This window comes from Meleagris gallopavo, chromosome 2 (assembly GCF_000146605.3).
Source record: "Meleagris gallopavo isolate NT-WF06-2002-E0010 breed Aviagen turkey brand Nicholas breeding stock chromosome 2, Turkey_5.1, whole genome shotgun sequence".
Taxonomy (NCBI): domain Eukaryota; kingdom Metazoa; phylum Chordata; class Aves; order Galliformes; family Phasianidae; genus Meleagris; species Meleagris gallopavo.
The window spans coordinates 41,104,433-41,117,123 of NC_015012.2; the positions used below are offsets into that span (position 1 = coordinate 41,104,433).

Below are 12,691 nucleotides of genomic sequence, written 5' to 3' on the forward strand. Positions count from 1 at the left end.
TATATATATATATATATATATAAAACAACAGATAAAACAAATGAATTAAGTAACTTGAAATGCATTCTGCTTTCCAAGGCTTCTTCTAACTTGCGGTTAACCACGCTTCCCAGAATACCAGACAAATTTAAAAACAAGGGAAAGCTAGTTACACTTAAACTAGATAAGGTCAACCTCCAGCAAACAAAATTATTTCAATTTCTCAACCATCAAGAAAGTGAAAGCAAAACATCAGTGAACGGATAGTTGAAAAACAGAACTGAAGTTTCCTTCACCATCTTACACGCTGGAATCAGCCTTTCATTTTGCTAAAGCCATTCTGTTAAAGCAACATGTCAGTATCTTTAGAAACAGCAAGACAAGTTGGCAAAGAAAACACTGTGATACCATTTGCATCCCCATCACACTTAACCTCCACTTGGTCTATACCAGAGAGTAAGTGCAAAACTAGAACATCTGACCAAGACTTCGTGATGTCTAGCTTCGAGGAGGAACCAAAAATAAGCATACTTTGGGAACCAACCTCAAAGCACTCACACTTTTTTATAGCTATACTGTTATGAAGCTGAGGAAGGGGAAAACCTTGATTCATTTGTTTTGACTTGAAAGGAGACATGACTATTTCAAACACATTCGCATTACTGCTTCCCAAAGCAATAAAGCATAAAAACAGCAACAATCGAGATTATGATTAGCCTCTAAATTAAATATAAATCACTACTGTCTGAATTTAAATAATAAATAATAACATTTTAAAAGCCACAAAGCTTTTACTACCTCATTTGTGATCCTAACTTATTTAAATCCATAGGAAGTTTATTTCAAATGAACTACTCCACATTATTTCTATCTCTGAGCTATGACCTAGGCAACACCTTCCAAAGTTAACGGACATATTGACTGTTGCACACAACCACGCTGCAGCCCTCCAGAGGCTTCTAACTCTTATTTGTCACCTCCTCTCCACACCCACTGCAGTGTTAACAAAGTTCCCACAGACACACCTCGAACTTCCTTTCATCTTCTTCCAAGCAGGAAATAAGTACGTTTAAGATCACATGTATTTAATTGAGTCATTGGTTTTTCCCTAAAAGCTTTTCTATGCAAAACGTGGCTAAACATAGATCTAATTACATTATCTTTAATTAGATTTTCAAATAGACAAGATACTATGAATTCAGGGAAATATTATAATTTGTAAACCAAAGGGAAACAGAAATACATCTAAACTTAAATCTTATCTTGCCAAACCACTCTTTTATACTTCACATCCCAGATTTTAAAACTGATTATACTTACAGGATAATTTGAATTAGCTATTCAAGAAAGACTGTATTTCAAGCTAGGTACACCTATTTTAAAAGCACAAACCCCTCAAGATCAGGCATTAAATAGAAACCACACACCAAAATTTTGCTTACTCAAGGGCTGAACAATACAGATTGAGAGGAAACCAAAGAAAATCCAAATGCTCTGAAATTAGAGGAAAGGTGAGAGACAAAAAACACAAGGGCTACAACGTGACTCTGATGTTTATTCTGCCTTGGAACTTGGATTAACGTATACACTGACATTCCTGGCTTAACTAACAGCAGCAATAGTAAAATGGAGAAGTTGAAGAGAAATGGTCAAAGGCAGTAATCTCCTCGTCCTTCCAGTCAGTTACTATTACATCCATCTCACGAGAAGCGTGAGCTGATAAACTCAGACATTCCTTCCCTAAAAAAAGGTGTGTGACCTAATCTACAGCGAAGACACAAAACACCACAACTGAGCTTAACGGGACAGGAAGCTCCTACTCACAAAGCAATTTTAGAAACCATCTCACCCATGCTTTATTTGAATACTGCCTCCATCTCCCACAAGGCTGATTTTCCCACATTTTAGAATAATGGAAACACATAGAATAGGTTTACACTATGATTTTGTTTTTTGCCTTTGCTTTCAGACTGAAAAACGGAAGGTGCTGTTAAACACCCCTTAACGAATCAGGTTTGCACATTCCCCTGCTTTCTGTAATGCAGTAGGAACTCGAGATGGGTAAGAACTAGCTAAGATCATAAGTCTTAGCAACTAACAACCCACAAACTGAAACAACAACAAAAAAAACAACATAGTAGATCAGAAAGAATATACTCTGTTTCCTTATAATGGCATTCATAAGCATGCATATCAGAAATTCACTCCAACCTACATTTATTGATTCAAAAAAGCAATGAACCAGACAGAAAATTCAGGCTAAAGATTCTAAATACAGCAACTTAAAAACTATCCTTGCAAGGCACTTTCTGTCATCAACCAATAACAGAAGGTAAAACTTAAACACTTAAGTCCCTGTGATAAGTAAGGTGGCTCCTCCACCATCTCTGTTTTAAGTGAATAAATAATTAAGCACACAAACCCCTCATATCTACTGTGAATTTTAATTCATTTAAAATTTTCCTTGCAAGTTAGGAACTTGCAAGGAAACTGTGGAACTGTGTCCCTCAAAAAACAAACAAAAAAAACCATACAATGGAGCTTGTTAAAAACAAAACAAAAAACAGGCATTTCATGTCTGTTTCTGTAAAAAGAAAGAAACAAACAAACAAAAGAAAGTCCTATTTACCATAAACTGCATGTTTTTGTTTGACATTACAAGAAGTTTACATCTTATCCTCAAGTAATTAAGAATCGCAGCGTGCTAAGACAAAGGTCTAATCAAGATTCCAGGAGTTAACTGGTTTGCTGCATGCCTCATGTCTTATGCCCTAAGTGAATATACACAGGTAGCATGGAAGACTGTCTAATTAATTTGACATCTTGAGACATGTGCGGTGAACCTCATATTATGCAGGGAAACACAAACCAAGTGTACTGAAACAAACAATATATGCCAGAACAGACTTGCAGACTTCACTTGATTACATGGAAAAACTTCCGAATTGGGCACAGAGATCCAGTATGAAATACAACAAAGTGGAATATGAAAGAAAGCAACTAATAGGAAATAATTGTTTACAATAGAAGTTGTCAATAGTAAGCACTAACAGAAACAAACCCTACAATTTTCATGTTTCAACTGAAACTTCACAAGTGAGTGCACTTGATTACATGTAATTATGCAGCCTTGCAAAAGTCTTGTGACGTAATTTAACATCTATTTTAATAGTTAAATAAACGTGAACTGCTTCAATCTTCTTGGAAGACTTGTCACCTGCCACCCAAAGAGAACAAAGCATTTACAAATCCCAACATTTCCCTATAGGAAAATGAAGTTATCCAGTTCTACTGCACACTGCTTTAAACTTATAAAGTTAAAAGAAGTAACATGTATAAGGAAGATCTGTTTTCCACAGAATACAATGAAATATTTGAAAAACTAGGTAAGGGAAAAAGCCCTGCCAGAGATAAAGAACACCTCTGGTTCTTCAGTGAAGTTATGTAAGCTGCATATGAAACCTATTTACTGACATACTGTAGGTTTCCAGAAAAAGAAGCAATGTTGAAAGAATTATCAGGCTGGATCTAGGATGTTTTTATATTTCCAGCAAGAAAAGCAAATTAATAGAGTACGTGGGGAAAAAAAAGTTAGATTTTAAAGTTAAGTTAATCTAAAAATACACAACTTCAGTAAAAAGCAAGAACTGTATTTGAAAACCAAACATTTAATGAACAGAGGCACTCAGAAAGGCTGAACAGATTTTAGCCAATGACTTCTGATGAACAAAACAGTAAGGTTTTCTGCATTTGAAAGGCATTTAAAAACATTGGCTATTAGTCAATGAATACCACTCATATTTAAAATGTGAACAGAAAAGTTATTTAATTATAGAAATTTACAATATAAAGAAGAAGTATCCCTCAAAAGGCAAAAATATTCTACAAATGTGCTTTCCTGAAAATTAAGTTAAAGCAATTTAGTTCAGAGCAAAGACTTGGTTAATGTTTCCCAGCATCAATGCAAGATTCCATGGACTATTTTCTACATTAAACAACCACACACAAGACTGAAGAACAAGTGGAGGTATAAGAGGGGAATGTCATTATTACAGCAGTGACTTGCAAATATTTCCCTGGTATAGAAGCATGTAATCACCTCAATAAATTCTCTGAATCATAAATATTTCTTAATACATCATAACACCCTCTAGCTCTGAACAAAATAGTTCAATGCAAAACATTTTTCAAATTCTGAAGAAAGTTAAAATGTTTCTGCTGCAAGCTACAATTCTCTCAAAACATCAGAAAAAACTAGAATGTCAATTCAGGAGCCTATTTTACAGCATGATGACTGAGAATCATTAATTTTATTTATAGATAAACAGTATTAAGATAATAAGCCTACTTAGGATTACACATAGAAAATACTTCACAGACAAAACTGAGAATCGCTTTTAAAATGTGATGAGTCACTAAAAAAGTGCTGTAACTATTACTTAAAAAAACCCTTACAATAATAAAATGAGTATTTAAAATCTTAATGTAAATTAATAGTTGAGACCACAGTTATAGGTTAATGAATATTTTCATATCTCGCCATTCTCTTTCAGAAGTTAATGTGGACAGAAGTTTATAATTTTTAATCTGTACTGTATGAGCCCTTTTTATACAGCTGTACCTCTCAGAAAGAGTGATTCTATAAAATCCACTTAGAACTCCTAAAATAATTAAATTTTGAAAGTAAGTGAAAATTTTAGTTAAATGCTTCATCTTTTCTGATATACAGTGAGGGTAAGCTACCAATGGAAGGCATAAAGAACCTTTAATAATGGAGTTTGGACTCAATTCTGACTCTAAGCAGACTTACTTATTCAAGGGAATAGGCTTGCTCAGCCTGAAAAACAGAAGGATGTAGAAAGACCTCACTGCAGCCTTCCAATGTCTATAGGAAGTATATAAATATGAGGGAAATTAACTTTTTACAGGGGTAGATAGTGATAGGACACAGGTGGAATGGTTTTAAACTAAAGGAGGGGAGATTTAGATTAGATATCAGGGAGAAGTTTTTTACTGAGTGGTGAGGTGCTGGAACAGGTTGTCCAGAGGGGCTGTGGATGCCCTGTCCCTGGAGATGTTTAAGGTCAGGTTGCATGGGGCCCTGGGCAATTTAATTTAGTGCTTTATCCAGAGGCTGGCAACCTTGCCTGTGGCAGGGAGGTTGGAACTTAACGATCCTTGAGGTCCCAAGCCATTCTATTATTCTATGATAGCTTATGCACAAACAGCACGAATTTCGGCCTTTGCAGGATCAACTATTTTTTTATATAACTGTGAAGTATAAGTACATTTTGTGGCATCAGGCCACAGTATCCAATACAAAAACATGTTACTTTCATTTATTAACATTTACCTGTGTACCAAGCAACATTTTAAAATGAGATTTTATTTGGAAAAAAAATAAATAAATCAAACAACTCTTAGTGCTGTAGTAACTTTTTTTTTTTTTTTTTTAAGATAACTGTTGAACTACCGAAGTCTTTCCATTCAATTTTAAGCCACTTGTAAAGACAACCATAAAATATGAAACATGGGAAGAATTATAACGTAGTAACTTTACTTACACGAGCAATACAATAATCCTTGGGATTTTCCTTCTCCAAGCCATATTTCTCCAGTGCTTCAATAACTGCAAAGTCTGCAGTATCTGTAGTTGACAATAGGATTGTCTTGTATGGTATATTTGGTTTTAAACTGTCCGCATAAATTCTCAGTGTCCCACCTTGGAAACAAAATTCAATTAACATTGCTACCACAGAATAGAAAAATACAAATAAAAATAAAATATGGTAATTTATTGTATTTCTAACAGAATCTAAGAAAGAACTTCTTCAGAAATCATTAGGCAATGCACTAATGCAAGGCAGGTTACATAAAATCCTCAAAATGTATTTTGATCACAGGTAAAAGCCTCCAGTGATGTTGTATTCTCCAAAAAAGCTTTTCACCCTACACTTCATCATCTTTACCACTCTTAGCGATGTCAAAATGAAATAGTGAGAACAACTGGATGATGAACTAATCTCTCCCATCTTAACAGCCAGCTTGTACTGATCTCTGAGACTCTCTCCTCTCTTTGAAAAGCCCATTTCAGACTCCTCTTGGAAGTGTTTTCTATACCTCTACTCATTCTTCACTACTCTTCTGTGGATAGAATACTACTAAAATTGCTCCATTTGTCTTGCATGTAATGATGGTATCTATTCAACTACTGTGTTCTTTATATTCACATTAACAACAGGAAATATTTGATCACTGTGATCCAAAAGATCTTCTGGAGAACCCTTTGGGCAGAGCCGAACAAATATTCCTTGTCATCACGTATTTGTGCCACTGATTGCACTGCTGATTACTGAAATTGTTCATAGCAAAACGAATCATATTCATTTCAGAAGGCTTCTCTGATTTGTAACATTCATAAATCTAATTCTGTCCTTGTTCAGCACTGTTAGTAAGATCAATAAGCATACTCTCTCCCAACAACTTGCCCCTAACTCACACTAGTCATAGTGTTCCACACTGTGGAATCTTACCTCTATGAATCACCTGTTCCATTACACCATACTCAGCTATTATTTTCTCCAGTATCTGTTTGTACTGTAAGGTTAATTTAAGTCAAACTCACAGGAGCTGCTGGCCTTAAAAATATTCACTCAATTAACAGATAAACACAAATTTAATTAAAAGCAGCCTACATACCTGAGTCTGGTCTGCCATCAGAACTGCGAAATTCCTGCATTCTCTTCTCTAGTTTTTGTTGCCGCCGTCGTTTCATAACCACCTCAGGATTAGATATTGTGCGAGTGAAGCTGGTCTCAGGCATATCTTTGTAAACCTCAGCTGCAAGGCGAGAATTCTCACTGCCAAATTAATTTAAATAAAGAGAGAAAAATTGTCATTAGTACCTGAAAATATATATATGAGGGTTGCTCTGAAATAACGTCTCCCATTTGATTATGTTGGCCCATGACATCAGAGGTGGATGGCTGCTGGTATGACAGTCGAGGTTGAACCTTCTCACCAGTATTCTGTTACGTTTTGTTGCCGTGCAACAGATGGCAGCAGAAGGGCAGGCTGACAAAATGGTGTCTGACATGGAAGGATGTATGAAGAGAAGGTGGGTCATGTTAGAAAATAGAACATGTTCTCAGTTACAAAACACTAGCAAATAGTGCTATTGGTCTCTCTGTATCTATTGTAGTTTCTCTGGAAACAAGTAGAAAGCATTACTTTCAGAGCAATCTATATATATAGATCACCCCATCACTTCATAAAAGGCAAGTGGAATCCATACGTATAGGAGATTATTTGAGTTATTAGATGGTTTCTATTCTAACAGCACTTCTTCTAGGATTAGGACTGTTTAAGAATATGAGATAATCAGCAACCAATGTAAGTACTGATGAATGCTACCTTTCAAGGAAGAAAAGAGGTCTTCTACCTCTTACAAAAAAAAAAAATCATAGGAACTCTACATAACACCTTAACTTAGTTGTGAGTTACAAATCTTGCAAGTCATGTTGAAGTAGAATTAGTACATGCTTGTAGCTCGTGATTTTACTTCTGCTCACGTACTTAAATATAATACTACATTAATTTTTTAAAAATAAGATCAAGCTAAGTAACTGTACAGAATTGGAAAGCCCAGTACTGACATGTGAAGAACGTTGCAAATATGTCCGTGCAGAGCAGTACTACACAAAAGAAAAACAATCCTGACCTCAAAAACAAACAAACAAACAAAAGCCAAACAAACAGGCTTGTAGCCAGGTGATAAGTCAAATGCAGTACCTACAAGTACTACTTTCCTGTTAAAAGACAAAACAGAGAAGGGAACAGAACCAAACTAAAGTAAATGCTCAAAAACAAAAAAGTCCAAGTCAACAAGTACGTGCCAATTTTTGCACAATCATTAAGGTTCCTATAAAAAAAGTAAGCTTTATGCCAAAAATAAACATACAAGCCACAAAAATTGCCATCATTTATTTTGTTTACGATAGTAAAATACCTATGTCGACCACTCCTAAAAGAATAAAATGCATTTATTTGGTAGAGAGAATAAATCCTTTAAAGAATTATGCAGGTTGTATGAACTGACATACATAATGTTTACAACACTTACATATCATCCCCATGAAGAAGTCGATCATCTTTATCTGATGCTTGCCGCAATGCCTCTTTTTCACGCCTCTTCTTTTCTTTCTTTTCTTTTTTTGAGAGAGTTCGTTTGAAATTCTGTATTACTCCTTCTTTTTCTTGTTTTTCAGGGCCATTACTCTGAGCCTTCTGAAATAAATCAGTTTAAAACAACTTCCATCATTTTTAGTCAAATGAAGTGTTATTATTGATTTTAATTTTTGAAATTAAAAAGCTCTAAATCCAATAGTAAATAAAATTTAGTCCTAAGCCCAAGATGAGTTTATCTGATGACAGCCATTCTAAACAGCACATTTACCATAACTTGGACTAAAAAAAAAAGTTAGATATAATATATAATGTATACAATTAGTTGACTTCAGGAGCCAAAGCCTGATTTAAGTTCATGTTACTAATTAAATGTTTCATGACTAATACAAAAGAAATGAAAAGGAAAAAAAAAAGAAAAGAACATCAAGTACACTAAAACTTCCCATCCTTCCCTTGCTGTGAGACGGAAACTGATTTCTCACAAAGAAACACTCTTCCACCAGTTTCTTTAAGAAACCCAATGTTACTGAAGCAGGTAACAATTTTTTACTTAAATAACTCTCTCTGGCATCCTCCTTTAAAGGCTTTGCAAGAAGTGGGATTACCTCTTAGGCATTTAGCATCGTATACTGTTGGAAGATACTTTTACTTCATCTTATTATAACAAACTTTTCTGGGTATTGCATGCTACAATACCAGGCAGCTACACAGATCCAAGTAACACAATTACTTAGAAAGATTATAATAATGCTGCATGGTGAGGGTGGTGAAGATGCATTTAAAGGATTTAAGTAGACTTGCTGCAGATATCCAAGATCATCATCCAGCAGTTTTTTTTCAGGAATTAGAAAAACAGATTTCAAAAAAAGTTTTGCTATACGAGCAAGTCCCATGAATTGCAAGACTGCTGTTACCACTAGCATACTGCTTAAAGCCTCACCTTTGGAGGAACCGTATCATTTTCATTCTTGAGAACAAATCTTCCCTCTCGATCATCTTTGTTCCAGTTTAACTGTACAACAAGAGGCTTCTCATCCACATCTAATCTTCTTTCTTCTTCAAAAAAATGAAAAGTGTTAACAATTACGTGGCATCTCAAGAGCAAAGAGATCTAGAAACAAAGTTGCACTTTCGCTGAACAGCACCACAGTAACACAAGCACAAAACAGTAGGGGTTGGAAGGCAATTCTGGAGATGGTCCAGTCCAACGCCCCAGCTAAAGCAGGTTCCTTAGAGTGGGCTGTCCAGGAAGGAATCCAGGCAGATTTTGAATATCTCCAGAGAAGACGACTTCACAACCTGTCTAGGCAGCTTGCTCCAGTAATCAGTAGATGCCTTCCTAAAGGTATAGAGCCTAGTGGTGTAAAGATGCAGAGATAAATGGCTCCTTTCCAATACCCAACCCAAGTTTATCTGTGTAAGACAAAGGTCCATAACAAACTGACTTGTGCATTTTCTTTATCAGAAATAAGCTCAAGAATGTAAGATTAACAATCAGAACTTGTTTCTGCAGCTAAAATACTTGAAACTTCATAATTTAATGAAGCTCTGAAATACTCATCTTCCTCATTTAAAATTTAACCAAGCTGACCTTGACCCAAGAACTACTGTTCTTTAAAGATTGTAAAAAACAAATCAGACTATAAAACAAAAATCCATTATCTACATATACTACACAAACTTCATTTAGTGTGCTGAATCCATTTTACATGAAGAAAATCTAAGAGTGTTTAAGAAAATTAAGCAGCTTGTTATTTTATCTCCATATAGAAGTAGCAGATAGTATATACACACAGCACTGATGTCTTTGCATTTATGTTTTACTTAATGTGAAAAACTCATATTGAGTGAAGTGCTTCTCTTATGAGCCATACTTTAAACACTAGGAACTTTCCCTGCAAAGGAAACTATTCTATTTTGGCTACAAATACTGTGCTAAGGGATTTAAAACAAACACAAACAACTTGAAGCAGAGAAACCATATACTATTCATCACTTTAATCAGTGACGACACAAACTTCTTTTTTAATCCCTTATGACTCGCATCGAGTCATCACTCACAGACCATGGAAAGTGACATACACTCCAGTAAACGTCCATTCTTTATCTCACATTATATTAGTTTCAGTCATTCAAAAGAAGAATTAAAGACACTAGTTTCCCATAGTTTTGTAGTGACCCTCTGCACCCTACACTGCTTCCAACCTGTAGTGTTCTATTGAAGTGAGGTATTACTGGGGAAGACAAATACTAGCAACAACAAAAGGCTGCTTAGAAATCTAAGCTCTTCCCGGATAACACTAAAGGTTCTGCTTAGGAAACACAGCAGCTTCAGACAACAATATACTGAATTTCCTCCAGTTTAGCAGTAAAGGCATATACAACATAAGGCTACCTGCAAGACCCACAACATCAAAGAACTGAGACGCACTCTCAAGTGCTCCAATTTAACACCTCCATCCTCCCACTATAAATCCAGCCTTAATCGACTGGTCCTAAAAATAGCAACACTCTCACAAATGTCAGCAAGTGAGAAGATGTCAAGTACAGCACTTAATAATCATAATTAAAACTTACATGAACTGCAGGCCTAATAGACTTGCTTACATTCTGAAATACCACTTCCTGGTGTAACAAGTAGTAGTAGTGACATACATAACAGCAGCAAATAAATAAATAAATAAATAAATCAAACTCTGTTATACACCTCGGAAACAGAGAGCAAAACTTAGAGGTATTTTTGCTAAAGGTGGGTAGAAAAGTAGCACGGATGCAGGAAAGAGGACAAATAAGCACTAACCTCCACTGACATGCACCTCATAGAGCGAGTATTTCGGGGATGACAACATGCGCATGTCTGGCCGGAACTTCTCTGCAAGAGTCTCTATCACATCTTGAGTTGTGGCAGTACTTGAGACACGTATACATTTTGTTGCAAAGTTTCCAGCTGCTTTGTCTTGAAAGTAAAATCTCATTACACCATGAAATTCCAAATCCTGCAAAAAATATAAAAAAAAAATTTTTAAAACCCACAAGTTTGGTTAATGGCTAGTAGTTCATAGCTCAGTTTGTTAGAAACATTTTACGAAATCGTAAGACATTCAAATATTGCACTGGTTTACCAAAGTCTGAGGATACTAGGGATTACTGACAAGGACATGGAAAAAAACAGGATTTTCCATTTAAAGAAATCAAGCACCCCACATTACTGCAAATATTTGAAACTTCAATCTTTGAGATTTCAAATTTCAAGTTACTTTCAGATTTACCTGAAAAAAAATAAAATACACACTTCTCCCCTCACACAAAAACATATCTTGAGATCAGTCCCAAGCTATTTTGTTGCCTAAACCTTGCCCTCATATCATACATATGTAATGACACAAGCTAAATATAATGGAGTTCAATGTGTCTCAAAGAGAACAACTTTCTATCACAGCAGTCCTGAGTATCATCTTTTCTCTCTACTTTACCCTACCACATGCTCCTCTGTCTTAGGTTGGCATTCATAGAAATAGCCTGATGAGGAAGCTAACTCAACCAAAATGGGTTTTATTTGATATTTTCAGAAAGGTTAGTCTTCAGTACAGCTCCCTAACCACTCTGATGTTGCAAAGTTCACTGTTTAATAATCACTGTTTGTGCCTTCATTTTTCAGAGGCTTTCTAGTAGAAATATCCTCTGGTACTGGGTGCAGTGGCAGGTTCCATGCTAAGCACAGTTCTTTCCAGTGCAGTTCACAGAAAAGATATCACAACGTTACCTTTTGGAACAAAACCCACAAACATTTACTGAAGCTTTTCTATCACTCCAGGAAAAAAGAAGTATAACCTGCACAGTAAGATAAACCTACATACACAGAGAATACACATTTTACAACTGTAGACTGTTTTTATCATTGTGCTCTCCACTCTGCGCCAACCTTTTTGTTTGTTTGTTTGCATTGAAAAAACAACTCACAACTGCGACATTTTTGCTTTGATAAAGACCATGAAGAACATTTCTTATCCTCTTCTCCTCCAGGTCACTTATGACTTCACTCATGACTTCACAAGACTTTTCTCCCTGCACATTTTCTTCAGGCTGATCCATCCTGTCTTAACATTCCCAAGGAATTAATTCTGTACCTTTGACAATCTGAACCATTGAACCCATTTCTGAACCTTCCCAAGTTCCATCTTAGAGATGGAATATCTGCACATGGCAGTTGAATGCAAATGCACCACAGACCTAGACAATTGCCCATTTTCTTTTGTTCCGTGTTATCCTAACAATTGATAGAATGAATCCTTCTGATCCTAAACTGGCTTTCTCACACAAATGCTTATTGTAATCCTGAACAATTGTTCCTTCCTGCAAGTTACAAATTCTGTGTGCCTTCCTAACGTATGGCCTCCACCACTTTCTTCTTATCCACTTCGAATGCAGAGGGCCTTCTGCAATTAGATAAAGTTGGGTCTCGACTTTCCTACCACACAGGTTTTAAAAATGGAAGTGTTACTGCCACTCACCTCCTGCCCTTTTT

General features: G+C 35.7%; 1 protein-coding gene and 1 long non-coding RNA gene across 22 annotated transcripts in view; one reads left to right on the forward strand and one right to left on the reverse strand.

The window, feature by feature from the left end:
• AFDN (afadin, adherens junction formation factor) overlaps nucleotides 1–11,183 on the reverse strand; it is a 78,115-nt gene extending 66,932 nt beyond the window's left edge. For 7 of the 21 annotated variants that reach the window (XM_010707054.3, XM_019612851.2, XM_019612850.2 and 4 more), the window contains exons 1-5: nucleotides 10,967–11,183; nucleotides 9,107–9,222; nucleotides 8,102–8,265; nucleotides 6,679–6,839; nucleotides 5,544–5,701 (exon numbers count right to left, since the gene is read on the reverse strand). In XM_010707054.3, coding sequence (XP_010705356.1) covers nucleotides 5,544–5,701; nucleotides 6,679–6,839; nucleotides 8,102–8,265; nucleotides 9,107–9,222; nucleotides 10,967–11,141 — 774 coding nt within the window. In that variant the 5' untranslated portion in view covers nucleotides 11,142–11,183. The remainder of the gene's footprint in view (nucleotides 1–5,543; nucleotides 5,702–6,678; nucleotides 6,840–8,101; nucleotides 8,266–9,106; nucleotides 9,223–10,966) is intronic. The other 14 variants (XM_010707055.3, XM_031552436.1, XM_010707059.3 and 11 more) reach the window with 3 other exon arrangements.
• LOC109366032 overlaps nucleotides 7,042–12,691 on the forward strand; it is a 10,561-nt gene continuing 4,911 nt past the window's right edge. Inside the window, exon 1 of the long non-coding RNA XR_002112024.2 lies at nucleotides 7,042–7,096. This is a non-coding gene — a long non-coding RNA (uncharacterized LOC109366032). The remainder of the gene's footprint in view (nucleotides 7,097–12,691) is intronic.